The 22,262-nt window shown below is 37.4% G+C and overlaps 1 protein-coding gene and 1 long non-coding RNA gene across 2 annotated transcripts in view; both read left to right on the top strand.

The window, feature by feature from the left end:
* LOC148973614 (uncharacterized) overlaps window positions 1-22,262 on the top strand; it is a 543,652-nt gene that overhangs the window by 402,881 nt on the left and 118,509 nt on the right. The gene's annotated exons all lie outside the window — the stretch shown is intronic.
* Window positions 13,644-21,120, top strand: fgf17 (fibroblast growth factor 17). The gene is made up of 5 exons (XM_039674989.2): window positions 13,644-13,675; window positions 14,028-14,064; window positions 14,837-15,017; window positions 17,283-17,389; window positions 20,824-21,120. Exons 1-5 carry the CDS (start codon window positions 13,644-13,646, stop codon window positions 21,103-21,105), a joined length of 639 nt encoding a protein of 212 aa, XP_039530923.1. The 3' UTR covers window positions 21,106-21,120.

The following is a 22,262-nucleotide window of genomic DNA, read 5'->3' as shown; positions in this document are numbered from 1 at the left end:
CATCACAAAAAAGCAGGTGTGATTGAGAGGTCACTGCAGTGAGAGATGCGGCTTTAGATTGTGGAGGTAAAGGAAAAGGAAGGTGAAGAGAGATTGACGGAGAGTTCAGGGGTCGGGGACAGGTAAGAGGGCATGCTGAATGACCCGAATAAAACCACACAATTCCCACGCTAAAGGACCTCCTCAGGACAAGATACTTCACTGTCAAAAATCACCTGAGCAATCAGCGAAAAATAAAGTAATATCTCTATACTCCGATTATTTACAAGAACCTCCTAAATGTATATATGCTTTGTATATATAATAATTTTATTAATATGAATAAAATAATAATAATAATGTATATATTAAATGAAGGGCTGGTGTTTTCTAGTGGTTTGTTAGAGAGAGTGCCACATTTGTCTTTGTGGCGGCTGTAGGGGCCGTTGGGGGTGGAAGGAGGGGCGGGACGAGCTGCAAGAGAAAATAGAAAATGGAAAATTCCTGTGTGAAGTGCAGTGGTTCGGGATCAGGTGTGAACTACAGAGAGATCAGACGGAGACAGAGACAAAGGCTAGACAGACGGCTGCCCCCGATACACAAGTGTGATTGTGGGTGGTTGCCAAGGTGTTGCTATGCAGTTGCTAAGGTTTTTTTAACGTGGCCATCAGTTTCTAAAGTGCTTAGGATGGTTACTATGGTGTTTCAATCGGGATCTTAATGTGTTTGACGCTATTTCATTGTGTTTCTAAACATTACTAGGGTGTTGTGGTGGTTGCTAAGGTGTTGCTATGCAGTTACTTTAACGTGTAAATCAGTTTTTTAATGTGCTCAGGGTGGTTACCATGGCATCTCAATGTGGATATCATTAATCTCAGATATCATTAATTCAAGATTTTAAAGCACAACATAATTCAAGAATATTTTCTAATATTCAAGGGGAATTAGAATGCCATATTGACTGACGAGAGGAGGAGCTGGGGAGGGAGGAGGGTAATCAGCTCATGAGAAACACGATAGCTGCTGATAATACTGAAGGAGCTTATATATGTGGACAGTGATAGGCGTATTCCTATAGGTAGATGTATGTCAGCTGATGTGAGCATGACTAACATGACCTGCCAGAACTGACGCTATGGTTAATGTAAAGTTTACTAGAGTGTTGTGGGTGGTTGCTAAGGTGTTGCTATGCCGTTGCTGAGGTGTTTTTAACATGTGGCCTTCAGTTTCTAAAGAGCCCAGGTTTGTTACTATGGCATCTCGTTCTGGTTGCTAATATGTTTGAAGCTATTTTCAGTGTGTTTTTATACATTACTAGAGTGTTGTGAGTGGTTGCTAAGGTGTTGCTATGCCGTTGCTAAGGTGTTTATAACATGTGGCCATTAGTTTCTAAAGAGCTCAGGATGGTTACTTGGGTATTTCAATGTGGTTGCTAAGGTTTTCTAAGTGATTTTAGTGTGTTGCTATGCGTTTGCTAGAGTGTTGTGGCTGGTTGCCAAGGCACTGATGAAGTAGTTGTTAAGGTGTTCTGAGTGTTGTTTTAGCTGTCAGTTTCTAAGGTCTTCATCATGGTTACCATTGCATTTCAATGTAGTTGCTAATGTGTTTAAAGCGATTTTCAGTGTGGTGTTACGCGGTTACTAGGGAGTTGTGGGTGGTTGCCAATGTGTTGCTTTGTAGTTGCTAAGATGATTTTAGTGGGGTTTTTTTCAGGTTCTTAGGTGCTCAGGATGGTTACTATGAAATTTTAATGTAGTTGCTAAGGTGGTCAACGTGATTTTTAGTGTGTTGCCATGCATTTGCTAGGGTGTGGTTTGGGTCGTTGCCAAGGTGTTGCTATGCAGTTGCTAAGGTGTTTTTTTATCCTGTGGCCATCAGTTTCTAAGTTGCTCAGGGTGGTTAATATGCCATTTCAATGTGGTTGCTAAGGTGTTCTATGTGATTTTTAGTGCATTGTATTAGAATGTTGTGGGTGGTTTCCAAGTTGTTGCTATGCATTTTCCTAAGAGTGTTTTTTAATGTAGGACTATCAGTTTCTAATGTTTTCAGGATGTTACTAGGGTATCTTGTTGTGGTTTCTAAGGTTTGTGTAAGTGATTTTAAGTGCTGCTACAGTATCCAGTTGTTCTGAGGTCTTCAGGATGGGTACAGTTACTAGGACGTTTCATCGTGGTTACGAAGCGGGTGATTTTTAGTGTGTTGCTAGGGGTTTGGGGGTGGTTGCCAAGGTGTAAGTGAATGCTTATTGGCTCACTTCAAAAGAGCCCACCTCTCAAGTCCCTGCACTATTTGGGATTTTTTTCCTGCAGTTTTATTGTCCGCCAGGTTAAAACATGTATGTTTGTATGATTTAGAAAAGTAAAGGTTTCTCCTCAAAATGCTCCGTTGTTTGAGGTATAATATTAAAAACAAAGCCTTCAAAAATTCTTTGCAAATCATTACTGATCGTCAACCATGTCAATTTGAGTCTCATTTATCTTTTTGTTGCTTTTAGGTTCTCTATCAAATTTTGGGTTTATGAATGGCATGTTCTCCTGCTGGATCAGTAGCTAATATGTTAATGTGTGAGCAATATGATGAGATGTTTCACAGGCTAATTTTACCAGATGAAAGATACAGCTATAGGTCCACTTGCTACTTGCCGAAGAAAGAAATGGACTCCCTTGGAGTAAATGTACTAGCACTCTTCAAAAGCACAGAATCAGGAACTTTAAGTGGCTCTATAGAGCGGAATAGAACTGTTAATGGAGAGGAGTGTTGAGCTGTGGGTTTGCGAGTGTCTGTGCGTATGTGTGATATGAATGTGATGAAGTGTTTGTGTTGGCTGACGACAACATGAGTCCTTAATATGACCGCTGACGAGACCCTGAACCCGCTAGACTAGACTAGTGATATAACGGATGCATGTCTCCATTGGGACACAGAGGTCATGTCAGTCTATACAGAACCAACCGTTAATAAATGCGAATTTATTAGAAAGCTGTTGTGACTTTATCTATATCTAAGTTACTCAAATATATACATATAAATCTCAATTACTTGCATCTAACAAAAGATGTGTAATATATATATATGTTTACTGTATATATGCCCGTGCTGGTTGCATTGAGCACGTTTTAAAAAACAAGTTATTGTTATTTTCATTGATTAGTCAGCAAAGTCAATTTTGAGAAAAATCCAAAACAAAAAATAGTTATATTAATTTTTAAGTATATTTTTTTTCCATGATACCACAGTTTGTTTGATTAACATTAGTGAGACAGACAGCATTAAGACCTACTGTACACATCCGATGTTTTTTTCCCAACAGTTACACCGTCACATAAGACATAACAGATAATGTTTGCGTGAATACTCGCCAGAACAGATATTTTGAAATACTGGATTGTGCATTGTGTCTGAGGAGCTTCAGATCTGTCAGTAAGCGCAAGTAAGATAGTTTTCCATGGACAAAGGAAAGGTACTCCTCTCAGAAAATGAAAAAATAAAGATACTTTTAGATTTTTAACCGCTATTTGGAGCATTGGGATTGATAGACGAAGGCATGATGAACTCTTTTTTGTGGAAACTTCAAAATCGACCAAAAATCGACCTTTTTCATTTGTATTGTCTGTAGCTCTAAATTATCCTGTGTGCATCCAGACTCCTTGCAAACACAAGTCACACACACACATATATATATATATATATATATATATATATATATATATATATATATCGAGGAACCCAGTATGTCGAGGAACCCGGTGGAGCCGCAAGGCCGAGGGTCTCAGGTGGAGCCGAAGATGGGAGGAGCCAAGGAGACGACAGGTCGACTGGCTGAGATGGAGGAAGGGATCAGAGGCAGGAGGCGGAGCCAAAGAATCCTTTCGCTCGGATGAGGCTGTTGGTTGCACAACCTTATGCCCCGTTTACACGAAGGGAAGACGCAGATATTTCCCTGTGGTTTGGCCTCTCATTTACACCAAAACCCTGATTTATCACATAAAACGATTATGTCTAAAAACTCCGGCCAAAGTGGAGATTTGTGATAACGCCGGTTATGTGTTGAAGTGTGAATTGGGAGAAACGGGGTTTAAGGTTCTCAAACGTCACATTATGCGCCAGAAAATGCTTCACGTCATGCGAGCACCCGATTTGGCCGAGTTATGATGGCGCTCGACGGCGTATTTATGCGGGTTGATGTAAATGACAACTTTCTTTAAAACAATGTTGTGTGCACAATGTTATTATTGAAAACGGAGGGGGGAAATATTTGTTTCTCTAAATACCCGGCTATGTGTAAAAGTGGCCTTAGGCTTAACGTTCACAACATGGCGTACCCAGAGGAGAAGGACTGCAAGTGTCCAGCAGAGGCGAAGGACTGGCTGAGCTCGGTGGTGATGGTGCTGATGGGAAACCTGATGGGATCAATGTAGGTAAGACACAGTCCATGCAGGTCGATGAAACGGTTTCAGTGCTGTCCATAAACAAGTCAAGTCACCTTCATTTATATAGCGCCTTTAACAATATATTTTATTTCAAAGCAGCTTTACAGTGATAAATTAAAGTAACAGATATTGTTTTGGCTTTACAGCAGCTGTAGAATAAAGTTATTGTCCAGCTAAAGTTGGTTTTTGATTGATTCACCGCCGTAGTAAAGATAATTAGTGATTGAATTTAGGGTCCGCTAAAAGGCATTTATCTTAAAACAAGGTTAGTGCCCCATGAACTTTTGGCGTTTATATGAGCACATACAATCGCTTAGTACAGCCGTAGCTGGTTTTAAGTCTACCATGTATGGTTACCAAGCGTGCCGCACAACCCTCAAAAGTGAAGCCAAAACGTCTCGATCGCCCCCAACGTCTCATGCTCTGACATCATGATTGACAGCTGTGATTGACAGGTTCTCTGTGCGAGGTAGTCACTGAAGCACGACTGCGCATGACTGGTCCCGAAACGCGCAAGTGCGCAGACTCAAGTTCCAAGATGTCAGCGTCATATCGAGACACTGGCGGCTTCAGTTCTCTCTGATGGAAAAGAGCGAAGGGAGCGTCGTCCATCTTTTTTTACAGTCTATGATGGTTACGTTTTTATGGCTTATATATCAAATGTCAATGGAGAAATTGTATTGAATTTTTACTTCCGGCACCGGCTGTGGACGGGACTGTGATGCTCTATAGTGAGCCTGCGTGTGACGTACAACACAGATGCGCTGCGCTGTTACTCACTCGAAAATAGTTGACAATAGTTAAAAAAAGTCGTAATTTTGTTTTGTTTTTTGCTCACAAAAAGTATTCTCGTCGTTTGATAAACTTAAGGTTGAGCCGCTGTAGTCACTCTGACTACTTTAACAATGTTTTTAATAACTTTTCTGGGCCGGCAAGTTTCGATCCCCGAAGCCTATGGAGGAGTGATCCAGCTCTCAGATTTAATTAGAAATATCTTCATTTGTGTTGCGAAGATGAACAAAAGTCTTACGGGGTTGAACAACATGAGGGAGAGTAATTACTGACAGAGTTTTCATTTTGGGGTGAACTACTACTACAAAAGTGTTACGGAAAACAACAAATAAGAAACACGTGACTGAAAATAACACACTAGAAGTTTATGAAAACAGAAATTAATTGAACAACTGTGACAATGTTTGTGTGTGTGTATATATATATATATTAGGGCTGTGCAAAAGTTAATTGTGATTAATCGCATCCAAAATAAAAGTCTGTGATTACATAATATATTTGTGTATGCTTTATATAATTATTTTGTATATATAAATACCTATGCATGCTTGTATATATTTAAGAATTATTTGCGCTTAAATTCTGTATATATTTATAAATACATAATATATATTATATAAATATAAATATTTTATATATGAATAACACATTTTCTTAAATATATATATGCATGTGTGTGTATTTATATATACAAAATAATTATATACAGCACACACAAATATATTATGTAAACACAGACTTTTATTTTGGATGCGATTAATCGCAATTAATTTTTGCACAGCCCTAATATATATATATATATATATATATATATATATATATATAATATTCTGTATTTATTTGATCAAAATCAAATAGCAATGTAGCAATATAGGGGCAATATATTTTGCCATTGATATTACTTGGAAAAAGTTTCCCTATCTCCCTGAATTCTCCCAGTCTTTACTGGCACTGTCTCTCGTTATGTTAGTGTTGGTCACTCCGGTGCGGAGATGAGGCTTTGACCGGCCCCGGTTTCAGCCACACATGGTCCATCTTTCCGCCTGTTCACTGCACACTGACATTTTGCCTCTTAAAAATAACACAGATGTTTGAGAGCTCCTGGACAAAGGCTGGTCAACCCCCTCCTCAGTGTCCAGCAGGCGGATATTTTAACCACCCGTGCGAGAACGACCCGAGACTGAGCGACGTGACGGATTCAGGCCAATGAAGAGTCCATTGAGGTGCACAAACTCACATTCCCACATCTGAGCGGACATTCAGAGCATCACACATACTTTAATTCATAATTCATAATTCAGTGAAGTACTAATGTATTTAACTGAGATATACTTTGAATCTGGCATGTGAAATCATAATATTAAAAATGTCCAAGCTTCTGCTTTCCATAAAGAAAATTATATGGTTTAGACTGACAAACTTGCATTATTTTAAAATCACTTCTTCAGAATCTAAAACAAGACGAGTTTGACGTGAAAGTAGGGAAATTATGAAAAAAAAAAACATTTATAAGAAATATTTGTGCAGTTATGTGATAAAATATAAATTATTTATGATAATTCTATCTTTAGTTAGCAAATATGGTTTATTTTAATATTGGTTATTAATAAACTATATTAAATAAATTAAATACATATTAAAAGACAATAATTTTAGTCTTTAAAAATTATTGTTGTACAACTATTACACTGAACACGAATATTGATTGATTGAACTTTCGGTAAGACTTTATTTTGATGGTCCCATGTAGACATTCTACTAACTATAAGTAACTTTGCAACTAACTCTCATCAGAGTATTAGTAGCCTGTCTGCTTAATATCGGCTTTATTTTGATGCTCCTTTGACGTCATGTACTTGCAAAGTTACTTATAATCAAGTGCTCACAATCAAAGTACTTAAGTGCAATATGGTAATGTGACTGGGCCCTCTGTCAGTGAAATGGTCACATGATCTCCACCCTGGGAAAATCCAACCGTTTCATCAGATTTCCAATCATTAATTCCAACAGTCAGAAAGTGTCCGAGTGCATCTCACGAGGTGTTGTGCTTGTTGTGAGGGTGAGGGGCCGCAGATCGAGGGGGAGGTGGAACTAGTTCAAATTTATTGCCTGTGTCAGCTGTGTCAAATTTGGCAAGCTCAAATGGTCAGCTTGCAAATGGCTGGGGTAAAACTAAGGGTCAGCGGACAGTGTAATAATTAGCCATTAATCCACACTAAACACTTCATTCTGCGCGAGTTTCTGCGCCCCAGGTTCAGTTGTCTCAATTCTCTGAATGTTTTCTAACCAAAGTGCGTAGAGTTGATCAGACCAGGTGTTATAGACTACCTTTTTTTCATAGAGAGCGGACCACCCACTTCCCGAAGCTATGTCTCTATTATTGTGAAGTCAGAACCGAGTAGCCAGTTGTTCTTTATGGTCCAGTTTTTTTTACGATGTGGTTTAAGCTGTTAGGGAGACCACCAGTCGACCTTTCACTTAGCCTACAGTACACTAACACACAGCTAAAGGCTAACGCTGTTGACAAACAAAACTGAGAGCAAATGAGGTCATTCGTTCATTTTAGGGTCAGTGACATGATGCTCAATACAGTATTGATTATAATACAGCTAGTTTTGCATATTTAGGGGTGCTTGCCGTTGTTATATTACATACTTATGATTATTATTATTATTATTAGTGGTGCTTTTGAAGCAAAGCTTCACTATTGTTCTCTTGCATACTTATTATTACTCTTCTGGACAAAACTTCAGGGCGTAACTCGTCCCACACCGTTTGTCGTAAACCCATGAATGAGGTGTCAAATCATGCTAAACATGTTAGCCAAACGTTAAATGTGTTTACGTCATGCTAGCAGCATGTTAATCATGTTAGGATTGTGTTAGAAACATGCTAATTATGTTAGCATCTTGCTTATCATCATGCTAATCATGTTAGCATCATGCTAGCATAATGTTAAATCAAGTTAGGATCTTGTTAAAAACATGATATCAACATGCTACTCATGTTAGCATGATCAACTCATTGAATGTGTTAGCATCATGCTATTCGTGTTAGCATCTTGTTAAACGTGCTAATCATGTAAGTATATTTCTAAAACAACACCGATGTCCCTCTCAGAATATCGTAAAGACATGCTAGGATAATGTTAAAGGTAAGTTATGATCTTGTTAAAAACATGGTATCAACATGCTACTCATGTTAGCATGCTACATGTGTTAGGATTATGATGACAACTCATTGAATGTGTTAGCATCATACTAGCAACATGTTAAAAGTGCATCATGCTATTCATGTTAGCATCTTGTTAAATGTGCTACTCATGATAGCATCTTGATTCTTAACTAAACAACACTGATATCCCTCTCAGAATATGGTAAAGACATGAGTGTGAGCTTTTTTGACTCGAGGCAGCGTAGTTGTGCACTAACATGTTCTTCAGAAAATCTACATGTCTAGTATTTCTATTATTACTATTTCTGATAATTAATACTTTTCTACCAAATCATAGTCATGCGGAGCAATCGAAATTATCATAGAGACCCTGCAGACCCTCATCACTGTGTCAAGGTCAATAATTTTTTTTAAATATCAGATGATTTGACCTTTTAATGACAGCAAGGCTAGTTCATGTAGTTAAATGTCATGTGGTGCAACTCCCAAAAACTTCATATTTATAGATTAATAATTCATGATAATTTAAAATGATTTTAAATACAAAATGCATTTTTTAAGTTTTTAATAAATTTACTAAAATGCATACAATTTACAGTATTCAAGGTATAACGAAAAATTGTTTTATCAATTTTTATTTGACGGTTACCCCACATGACATCAAGATCAAATCACGTTTTCGGAAAATAGTGTAAACGTTTTTGAAAGCCATACGAAAACTAATATAAATATACATGTATAGTACATTTGGCATGTGTTTTAATTAGGGCTGTCAAACGATTAATCACTATTAATCGCATCCAAAATAAAAGTTTGTGTTTGCATATAATTTGTGGGTGCCCTGTGTATAATTATTTTTTATATATAAATACACACATGCTTGTATATATTTAAGAAATATTTTCATCTATTTACTGTATATAGATTTATATAATTTATATTATATATAAATATTTTATATATAAATAATATTTTTTTCTTAAATATACATGCATGTGTGTGTATTTATATTATTATACACAGTGCACATATTTTATGTAAACACAAACTTTTATTTTGGATGCAACTAATCGCGATTAATCGTTTGACAGCACTAGTTTTAAACATAAAAAAAATTATCGTGGTCACTATCAACGATGATGATGGGTCTTTTTTTACGACCCTGTCATTATGAGGAAGATCGGCATGAAGAATGTTCAAAAACCCTTTTTTTCATGTTCACAGAATCCTGAAATGACATGGACGTAAGTAAATAATGAAGTACTCTATAAATCCCACATGCTCTTGGATGACCAAACAACATGTGGTTCTTACACACAACATATGCATTGTCAATTAGAGTCACTCAATAAATGGATTAATGTGTTATGTTTTATAACCAGTTAATTTTAGAGGCTGCTTATGTTGGACCAGGGCCGTTCGGGACACAGAAATGAATGGCTCAACACGTCTGTGCGCTGTCATCACATGTCAGCACTTTGACATTGAAGCTCTGAACCCAAACAAGATCTCACTCACGTCCACTTGTCATCTGTGACTCTCCGGCTCTTTATTTAACGGGATACCCGTGTGTATATTCTGGGATGGGGCTGTGGTGGGGTTATTTCCATCACAAAGCTCGAGATGGGAATCAATAAGATCATGTTTCAGGCCGTCAGATGTCACCGCCACCTCGCAGGGGAGGGAGAGGAGTGTGAGAGGGTCGCGGGGGTGCTAGACGTGTGGCGTTTCATTAGGACACACACATCCCTCTTGCTCTGAGCCGCCCGATCCCAGAAAAAATGTGGCCGACACCCTTGGCATCCCACTGGGCCGACGGGAATCCGGTCTGGGGAGAAGATCCACGGCTTAAGCCCTCTGATGCTTGGCATTCTCACGCACACACACACACACTCACACACACACACACACGTTTTATGAGGACATTCCACAGACGTAATGGTTTTTATACTTTACAAACTGTATATTCAATCGCCTTACACTAACCTGACTCCTAAACCTACCCATCACACACACACACAGACATGCACGCTCACACACACAGATAGATGCACACATGCACAAACACACACATACACACACACACTAACCCGACCCCTAAATCTACCCATCACACACACACACACAAACAAACAGACGCACACCCACAATAACCCAACCCCTAAACCTACCCATCACACACACAGACAGAGCCACACACACACACACACACACAGATAGACGCACGCACACACTAACCTGACCCCTAAACCTACCCATCACACACACAAAAACACACAGACGCACACACACACAATAACCCGACCAGTTAATGTAACTCGACTCCCTTGCCTAATTCAGTATACACGGTTCAATGAATATGCAAATGAGCCCCGCCTCCACTAACTCCCTCAGCTCAGAGATCCACTGGTTGACGATCACACGTTGATCTGATTGGTTACAAGGTGGTTTGTGACGTCAGAAACACCAGCGATTTCAAAGCGTGTCTTTGGTTCACTGCAGTTTTAAGGAGACTTATGAATTTACACATGGTGTGTATTAAAGCATATTAAAAACACCACATACACACATAAACAATATTAAAAGCTGGATTTACACCACAGGAGGTAAATATTAAATATAAGGTATATATTAATAGTAAATCCCAGTATTTTGCCTAATTCGATGATGTATTCAGATCCAATCCTCAGTATCTTAAAATCCACTCCACAGATTTCTCCTTCCAAAACTAGAGCAGAAACAAAGTTATGTCTGGACTTGCCCATGAGCAACTTAAACACGCAACACCAGAAAAAAAAAAAGGACTACATTTTAATAAAATTCTAATTTGTTACATTTTGAAATGCTCATTATTAAATTAAAATGAAAATAAATATAGAAATATCAGTGGATGCAGAGTTAAGACTTGAGCTATTCAGTCCTCCGGTTACATTCACATCACACACACACACACACCTGTCTCACTCGTCTTTATCGCCAATAACTATTCACACCCTTCTGACTATCTGCCCGTCGTTAGCAAAATACAAACTGATGGGTGGAGAACACTTTACAATAACGCCAAGAGTCAAGTCCACGTCTGTCACCAGATTTAACCCTTGTGCTGCATTAGATTTTTAACACCGTTGAGTGCATTAAGGACCAAAAATGGCCACATATTAAACATTGCCTAAAATATTATATATTATTATTATTTTCCACTTTTACCAAGTTAAATCTTTTAACCAGCATCAGTCCTCATCATAACTACCAAAAATGTATTCAATTTCAGGATTTTAACCCTTTAATTACCAGTTTTGTTTGCGAAACCATCGATTTGTATAAGAGGAAAAAACACAAAAATTCAATTATTTTCAATAAACTAAATGCAAAGAGAAAACTTTAGATTTGGATTATCACAGTCCCACTTTGCAAAAAATCCCACTTAGCGCGTTAGAGACCAAAAATGGCCACCTATTAAACATTGCCTATTGCCTAAAATAAGGTGCATTTCCACCCATAGGGAATAAATATGTAGTGACGTCATCACTATATAATGCAAATATAATGCTTTTGCTTCAAAATGAAAGGATGTTTGTGCAAAAATCATGTTTCATGTATTACTGACAGCCTCAGATTTAAACAACGTTTTAATGGGTTTCAATGGGCCATTTTTGGTCTTTATGGTGCTGAGTGTTACTATTTGATCTACACAGTGTGTGTTATACATATTTTGCAAAATGGGATCACATTTTTTACATGTATCCAAAAAGTCACAATTTTGCCAAATTTCATACCATTTGCATTAAAACAGCCAAAATGGTCAAAGAAATTAAACTACAAAAGACCAAAAATGTCCCTAATGCAGCATAAGGGTTAAATCAATTCGACAAGCGAGACCATTAATAAACTGAGCAAAACAATGGCCGTCTCTGCAATTCTGTACACCTTTTTTTTAAAATAAAGGTGGTTCTGGGTCATGATCCAGATTGCATATAGTTATGAAAATAAATAAAATCCATTATATGCAACTAGGACAGCAACAAGGATATTGACTTTTAAAAGAGAAGGGAATGATTTCCATATCATGTGTTGAAAAGAAAAGACATTCGTCAGCATATTGTGGCCCAAACTTGGATTTTGGTTCATCCAACCAAACATTTTCACAGTATTTTTCATGTGTTAACCCATATTGGCAAATTATGCCAACATGGGCAAGTTTTGAGACAAAATGCATGATTTGACATTAAATATAGGGTTTGGCATTGTGTTGGGTCTGAGTACACTGATTTACAGTATATATCTGGTGAAAGTGATTTCCAGATGGATCACCTTTCCAATCCGATCAATCAATCATGTTTGAGTTTATATCAGGGTTTGGTGCTTCATCATCAGTTATTCACCAATAATTTAGGTTTTGATCCAGGAACCATGAAATCATTGAGTTTCACTCTTCTAGGTGTGGAAAAAGTTGAACCAAGTGGCCACACTTGCAAGACAGCACTAATTGCCCCGATGCGAGTGAGCTGTGCGTGGGAAAGCGAGCATCCTGTTGGCGTTATATCGTTAGTGCTTGATGTGGATTCTGCAGGAGTGAACAAAAGCCCGCTGGAGGCCTGTGATTAAAGGACACCATTGTTATCTCATTAGAGCCGCCAGGTTAGCAAAAGGTGTGAGCCGCGGCCCCTTCATGGGGATAGACCAACACTGAGATGGGCCCCAACACACACACACACACACACACCCCTTTCTGGAGAAGCTCAAAGCTTTAAATACAGAGGATGATCTGAATACATCACAGTTCTTTTGGAGAGATTAATCATCCGTTCAGGAGACATCAGGAGAGGAGAGGCTTGTGGATGGTCACATTGATTTAGAAACACCTCCAGGTGTGCATCTAACAAGGCTCGAGGATTTTTTTGAGTCTGTAAAGGGGGAAAGGGAGGGATCTTGACGTCTATCCCTGTGGCGCAGTGAATGATCCAGACGCACAAGTGACAGTGCCAAGACCACACTGCACCCTTACAATCACATGTTCGCATTGCTACAAAACATATGATGGAAGTCCGTGCTCTTCTGGACTATATGTGGATCGGTGTTTCCCAGTGGGATTTATCCGCGTGTGCGTTTGCGAGGACGCGCGTCTGAGGGGCTCGTGAAGATCTCGCGCTCCCGAAGTCGCGTGTATATTTATGGATTTGACTCTGTTCATGTAATCAGGGGATCACAGCGAGCTGGATTATCATTCTGGAGAATCCTGGATAAAACTTTTGACTTTGCGTTTCCACAATGTATGGAATAAATCAGCGCTGCTTGTACATGTGAGTATTTGGCGATATTTAGATTTTTAATCTTACAAATTAAGAGACAGTTTGATGCTTTATAAGAAGAATGTGCAAAAAACACAACAACTTTATTTTCGAGTTCTTTTTAGAAAATGTTTTGTTTTGGTGCTTCGGGGAGGAAAATGTGTTTTAATCCCCAAAGAATCGTTCAAGCAACTCAATAATTGTAAAGCCTAGTACAAATATGTGTATTTGTTCGACAAGAAACCCTTGCTGACGTAAAAGTAACGTAGGAGAACGACTTTTTATGAGGCATTAATCTAATTTATATCGCAAAATGATTATATCTATTATATAATGCTTTTCTCACTTTTGTTTTATTGTATAGCTCTTTTCACTTCTTCGTGGTGTGGTGTCACGCGCAGGTAAATAGCTGTTTATTACCTTTTATTTTGTGTTTGTACCGGCCTAATAAGCTATTTCATTTAATCTGCATGCAAATGTCAATTACATTTAGTTTAAAATGTAATACTTTGATACTCAGCCTAAGCAAGGTTATAGCCAATGTCAAGCTTCCACATCGATCAAAAGTTGTAGCCTAATAACTGTATTCCTGTGTTCTTGGTGGGGCAAATCAAATGAAGCTAGTTTACATGTCTAACGATTTTTACCATTGATTAGCTACTTTATTGCTACTCATTTGAAATCATTGTAAGTTTGCTGAGGCCCTCTAGTGGGCCCCGGGCCCTAGCTGGAATAGATAAGCTTATCAAATCTAACTCTGTTGAGCCGGTTATAGCAACACGATCTCATGAAAGTGCGTATCTAGTGGACCTGAATTGTATTTATCGTGCAATTTATAGGCGCAACAAAACAAATGGGTTTTTACGTGCATATCCGCTGTAGCCTAATTAAACCCCTAATGGTGTGGAATATAATATATAATATATTCCGAATATTACACGCCATATGTGCGTATCATATGCACGCGAAAATAATATGCACGTAAAATCTCTTTTTTTTGCGTATAAATTGCACGATAAATAACCTAGGCTACATGAGATCGGGCTGCAGAGTTAGATCATGCTCTTGCTGGCATTTATACAACAACGAAACAGGTTTTCTATTCCAGCAATAGAGAGAGAAAAAGAGAGAGAGATCATATATGTGATCTTATTTTCCCTTTGCACCGAAAAGGGGGAGAAGAATCACCCTTCTCCTAATTTTAAGCAGTATGTGAGGGAACAGGGCTCGCTGACGGACCAGCTGAGCCGGCGGCAGGTTCGGGTGTACCAGCTGTACAGCAGGACCAGCGGGAGACACGTGCAGATCCCGGGCCGCAGAGTCAGCGCCACCGCGGAGGACGGGAACGCTTTCGGTGAGTATTCATCCGCGTCCCGGTGATTCACTCACGGGGGTTTCGGTGCAGATTATAGCGCGAATGATTGCTTTATTGGCTGAAAAGGGACTTGCTGATATAGTTCAAAAGACATTTGTTTGCTTAATCGTTTCCCTTTGTGTTGATTAGGATGTGATAATTTGCTTCAAACAGCAAAGGGAAATGAGACTGATTTGACTTGTGAGAGTCATACATCATGATAATGCACTATGCTTTTGAACTTAATATAGGCCTACCTGAAATCAAAATATGGCGAGCCGTTTTAGCTTTTATTCATTTCCAGGATATGAATTCTTGATATCAACAATTACATTCTTGATATCAACAATTTAATTGCTGATAGGTAGCCTGTCTGTTTCACTAGTGAAATGTCACCATGTGGGCTGCCACTCAAAATAAATAGTTGATATCAAGAATTGATTTTTTACTAGTAGAAATATAATTTTTGATATCAATAATTACATTAGAAAAAAATGTGAATTCCTGCACTGTAAAAAAATATTGATGGTTTAACTTAAAAAAGTAAGTAACCTGGTTGCCTTAAAATTTTAAATTGATTGAACTGGAAAAAGTGAGTTAATACAATGAAGGAGATTCATTTAACCATCACAAACTCAAAATTATATGTTTTCTGAACTAAGTAAATTATTTAAGTTGATTTGACAAAAGAAAAAATGTTGTGATTACTACACTGAAAAAATTACTGTTGGTTTAACTTAAAAAAGTAAGTAACCTGGGTTGCCTTAAAATTTTTAATTGATTGAACTGGAAAAAGTGAGTTAATACAATGAAGTAGATTAATTTAACCATCAGAAACTCAAAATAAAAAGTTATCTCAACTAGATAAATTATTATAAAGTTGTTTTGACAAAAGAAAATATGTTGTGGTAACAAATCTTGAAAATATTTTTTACAGTTTGATATCAATAATTTAATTGTCACTAGTTGAAATGTCTATTCTTGATATCAACAATTCGATTGTTACTAGTAAAAATGATAATTTTTGATATCTGAAAATGTATTTCTGATATCAATATCATTATATCTAAAATGGCTTTCTTACTAGTAACAATCACATTCATGATATCAGAAATTAAAATGGTCTCTAGTTAAAATTTAATTATTGATATCAAAAATGAACATTGTTACTAGTATTCAATTGTGGATATCAAGAATAGACATTTCAACTATAGTAACAATTGAATTCTTGATATCAAAAATATCAAGGTTTTATAAACAAGGTTTATACTAGTAATAATTGTATTTCTGATATGTGAAATTGTAATTTCAACTAGTAAGAAATCCATTCTTGATATCAACAATTGGTTTTGAATGGAAGCCTATGGTGACATTTCATAGTGAAAATGTAAATGTTGATATCAAGAATTAGCATTAGGAGAAATCTAATTCCTGATATCAATTAGTATCATTTTAACATGTGAAAATGTAGTTGTTGATATCAATAATTCATATCCTGCGAATGATTAAACGCCAAAACGGCTTGCCTATTGCCATTCCCAGGAATATAGATTGTTATTATCAAGATATAGTTCTTACAAGTGTAAAATTGAATTGTTGATATCAAGAATGACAATTTTTACTAGTTGAAATGTGATTTCGGATATCAAAAATTGCCATTGTTACTAGAAGAAATCTAATTCCTGATATCAATAACTATTATTTTAACTAGTGAAAATGTAGCCTAATTGTTGATCAAGAAATCATATCCTGGAAATGATTAAAAGTTAAAACGCCTTGTCATATGCTATAGCCTATGGTGACATTTAACTACAGTTTACAGATCTCAAGAATTCTAGTTTTCTAATTTGTAGTTGAAATGTAATTGTTCATATCAAGAATCATTTTTGTTTCTTGAATTTGTATTTCTGAGAGTGATGACATCATTGTTGATATCAAGAATAAACATTTTTACCAGTGGAAATTGAATCGTTTGCAATTAAAAATTGCCATTTTTACCAGAATACTAATTCCTTATAACTAAGAATTAACATTTTAACTATTGTAAAAATTTAATTGTTGATATTTGTTGATATTTGTAAGTGAAAAAGTGATCAAAAGTGACATTAGGTCAGGTAGAAATAAATACTTTTACTCCGCTCTCAAAAATGTTGAGCTAAATTTGGTGTGTTTTCATTATGATTTCGGTATAGTTTTATATGAGCTTGACAGATGGCTGGATCTATGCAGTATTTAGTTTGGTAAAGCACTTGTCCTGCATTACAGCCAGACTTTATGTGGAGACGGACACCTTCGGGAGTCGAGTTCGGATCAAAGGAGCGGAGACGGGCAGATACCTGTGTATGAACCGCAGGGGGAAACTAGTGGGAAAGGTACGTATGCTATCTATCATCCAGCGGAGATCCCTCTAGAAAGCATGTTTCGTTTTTGTTGGGGCAAGTGTATTTTGAACTTCACAAAAAAATGGATCTTTGATAATTAGGTTGCAGGCCTTAAAATGAGATTGACCAATAGAAAAGCACAACCATCCAATCGAATCCCCAATCAAGCCCCGCCCTACATTTGTTCTTGTTTGCGAAGCCGTTTCACTCGGATATACAGTTGTGAGCAAAAGTGACGTCCAGAAGGGTTATCTGTTTTTATCCTTCATCCTTCCTTCGCACTTTGTAACACATCTTTCCCTCATGGGTCAAAATGACCTGAAGCCCTAAAATTATACATAATGTTTGTTTTTGTTTTTTGTTTTGTTTTTTTGTCCAGAATGCTTATTTTATTTCATTTTTATGTTTTCTATTTTATTAATGTCATTTTATTTACCTTTAAATTACTAGATTTGATCAATAAATAATAAATAAATTGCAATTTAGTCATTTCAGCACATTCCTGACATTCTTTCAACTAAAAATAACTCACAATTCTATGCATACCGCTTTTAATTCAGCTTAAAATATCTCACTTTGGGTGTCTTTGCCGACCTCTTGTGGAAAAATAATAATATAACATGATGTTTCATGACTCTTGCCACTAGATGGCAAGTTGATTAAAAAAACAAAACAGATTTTCGGGTCCTGAGGTTAATGACTCTACAAGTTCAATTAAAACATAAAAATATGTGGAAAATATTCATATTTTTTTAATATTTTAAATATGAGGGTAGAACAAAACACTTTATTTAATATTTAGTATTTTTAGTGTTTTTTTATATTTACTTTTTCTTTAATCCATGTATTTAATTCATATTGTATTTGTTTAATTCATGTTGTATTTTATTTACATATTGTAATCCATTTATTCACTTTTTGAGCATAAAGACCTGCAAATTAATTTCTAAAATCTCTTTTCTAAGATGACGCTTGGCAGATTATTACTGAAGAAAAAAAAGTTGAAAAAAGTGAACTTAAAAAGTAGCAGAATTATACATGTATTATGAAAAAAATGCACCAAAATACTATTTTCAATTTTGACATGACATATATATTTTCGAAATCACATTTAATCTAAAACCGCAAACAAATCAAAGCCATAAATCGAAACAAGTTGTGTTCCAGATTTGAGCCTGATATCTCAAAATATGAGCTGTTATTAAAATTTTGTTTGGCTGCAGTACCAAACGCTTCCACTAGAGGAAATTCGTCTCATTCATTTCCAATGCGCTCATTTCTGACTGCGATGAGCACGATGTGACTGCTTTTCACAGGACCATTTAACCTGTTCGAATCATATCTATAATTTTTTTTGTGTGTTCACGTAGTTGTGTGTTCACATTCACTTAGCTTTACTTAGTTTCGCACCATTATAAATGAAGTTAAAAAGTTAAAAACAAACAAAATGCAAATAATAATAACGCCAGTGGGTTAAAACAGAAATCTGCTCCCCTTAAGTCGCTCCTGCGAAAGACAAAAAGAGTTATTTCCATATTTAAAAGCCCTGGCTGTTTAACCGTCGGATGGGACGTGTAGATACACTGCCCGAGACTCGACCGGGCCTGGGTGTGGTGGAAACCACTTTCACACAAGCACATGGTCAGATGTCAAGCACTTCTTCCTTCACGGAAGTGGAAAACATGTCTTCAGCGCTGTGAGTTTGCCATGAGATGAAGTGCTGGGACAGATGGAGACAGTGAGAGCATCGGGCCGGAGCGCGTTGAGAGACGAGGACTCGAACAATGCTGGAGATCACGTCAGATCAGATACAGGCACTTTCAATTCCTTTCGGAGTTATGAAACAAAGTCTGTCATTTAAATAATAAAAGCTGGTTTATTCTCCAGGAACAGAGGTCACATGCTGTTCAACTGAGATAATAAACATAAACGTCGTATTTATCCGTATAGGTCAGTGTGAAGTCCAAAAAATAAGCATATAAAAAAATCTATACGTGCAAATGTTTCCTTTCACACTTAAGGAACTTGAACTTAAAAAATGTCGAATGAAAAGACAATTAAATAATGTTTTAATGCTCTAAAGAAGTCGACTATTTAAGGAAGTCCACATGTGAAATACTTTCAACTGTAGTGTGTTATTAATATTAATATATATAATATATTTTAAATGTACTAAATTGCAACTTCAACAGTTCCAGTCAATTCGCACTTAAAGTGCCCCTGTAGTCAATAGTTGTATCTCTTAAAACTCATCTTTGATCTCCAAAATGACGTTTAAAAAAAATCCTTGTAAAAAACGTATTCGTCCCTTTAAATATCTTGAATGTAACTCGACACCCTTACCTCATTTAGTATGCACGGTTATATGAATATGCAAATGAGCCCTGCCTCCACTCACTCAGAGATCCACTGGTTGACGATCACACGTTGATCTGATTGGTTACAAGGTGGTTTGTGACGTCAGAAACACCAGCGATTTCAAATCGTGTTTTTGAGACTGTCTTTGGTTCACTGCAGTTTTAAGGAGGAAATACTCAGCAATGCTGTTCACTTATGAATTTACATATGATTTGTCTTAAAGCATATTAAAAACACCACATAGACACATAAACAACATTAAAAGCTGGATTAACACTAATTTCACAGTAGAGCCAGACCGATATACCGGCAGGCCGATATTATCGGCCGATATTAGGCCTTTTCTAAACTATCGGTATGGGCAGTTATAATGGCCGATAAATGAATATTTCAAAAATAAAATAAAAACGGACGAATCACGCTTCAACCATGTCATGAGTGTTGGAGTTGTATAGTTTGTCCACCAGAGGGCACTCTACACCGTCCCGCTGATCCAGCCAGAGTCGGGCAGAGAGAACCAGTTATGCATTATCATATTATTTTAGTTTAAACTCATAATTAACTACAAATCTGAAATCTGATAATATTTTGTTGCACGTTTTCTAAAATAAAAAAATAATAATAATATCGGCCGATATATCGGATTTTAAAACCAACAAAAATTTGTATCGGTATCGGCCTTCAAAATCCTTTATCGGTCGGGCTCTATTTCACAGTTATTCACCTGTTTTGAGTCGAAAGTCGGCGTGAAACGGAAGTTGCGATATTCTTTTCTTTTCTGTCGTGTCGTATATCCGAGTAAAACGCTTCTGGAACAAGAACAAATGTGGGCGGGGCTTGATTTTGATTAAATGGTTGTGGTTTGCTATTGGCTGATCTCACGTGAGTGAAAGGGTATAGCCCCGCCCACATCATCAGAGAAGAGATGCTGCGAGAGGAAGATATTCTGATACACATAAATAATTAAAAATAAAACTGCAATATTCCAAGAGCCGCCCAGTTTGATTTCACGATGAGTTTAATGTTCTGTGCAATAATAACCCGCGATTCTTCTCTCTTCATCCCAGGCTAACGGCAGGGGTCGGGACTGCATCTTCACAGAGATCGTTCTGGAGAACAACTACACCGCTTTCCAGAACGCTCGCTACGAAGGCTGGTTCGTGGCCTTCAGCAGAAAGGGTCGTCCCATCAAGGCCTCCAGAACCAGGGAGAACCAGCGGGAAGTTCACTTCATCAAACGCCTCCACAAAGGCCCTCTCCCCTTCCCCAACTCAGACCAACCCAAACACTTCGAGTTCATCAGCTTCCCTCCGACCCGACGGGCCAAACGCAACAGAAGACCTTCCTAACACCAACACTTACACACACACACACACTCAGCGGACTATTTCCAACCCGTCACACTAAATGCGTCTCTATCGCACGCGTTGTGTTTATCGTGCAATTAATGCGCGGAAATGTATTTTTACGTGCATATGGGTAGATTTAGTAGTGGTGTGTATTATACGTTTGCGGTAGGATTAGAGCTGTTACATAGTCAAGGCATCGGTACGCGTCCGCAAGGCTAAACTTTGGCCGCCGTTATGCGTCGATGCGTAGCCATATGTGTCGTCCTAGTTTTTTATAACTAGGGGGCGACATTGCAAGTATTGTACATTAATTCAAGTATATGTTTACAGAAGAAGGTTTGAATACAATAGAAAAATTAAGCAAGCTTATTCGTATACATCCTCATTTATATGACAGTTCATCGCAATTACGCTACAATGTGCCCGTGACAAATTTACTAGGGTGCACAAAAAAGTGCTAAAGTGAACACACCACCGTCTATCTCTGTTGCCACCGATGTTAAATCAGCTATAATGTGCCGAAGTGATGACGTCACTTTGTAGGACAACTCGGAAGCTAGCGATCGAAAAGCAATGCATTTTCCCCATAGACTTTTGGAAAATCGCAAAAAATAAGATCTGTGTTCAACAAAGTTGTGACCCTTACACGTTTTGTCAAGTTAATCCAAAATTTATGCCTGTATAAAGCCTGTATAAAGTTTTTTAAAAATACAAGCAGACACAATAAAGCAGGTTATAACTGTGTGCTCTATGTCATAGATCAAAACGTGAAAATATTTAGAGGCTTTGTTCACCACAGACCTTATTTCAGGCGATTTAGCAAAAACCCATTCAAAAATCTCTGAGTTTAGAGCGAGGGAAACGGGAGTGCTAAAATGCTAACTCACTTCCGCGTTTTGGCCTACGTTGCCATACGCACAACCAGCGCTGTGTCATAGAATGTCTCTGAATAGGTTCACGCCCACTTTTGGGGGAAACAAACTAGTCTCCCCATAGACTTCAATACAAAATAACGGCAAATCCGTACAGAGCCGTATAACTTCTATACACCAAATCACTTATATACACCATGTCAAGTAATTATCCCAGATAGCAAACTGACATTGTATCAACGTGGAAACATGACATCGAAACAATGTTGATCTGACATTGTTTTG

Source organism: Pimephales promelas, chromosome 14, assembly GCF_988280905.1.
Source record: "Pimephales promelas chromosome 14, fPimPro1.hap1.1, whole genome shotgun sequence".
Classification (NCBI taxonomy): Eukaryota; Metazoa; Chordata; class Actinopteri; order Cypriniformes; family Leuciscidae; genus Pimephales; species Pimephales promelas.
Note: the sequence above shows the minus strand (reverse complement) of the source record. Positions and strands in the feature narration are given on the sequence as shown.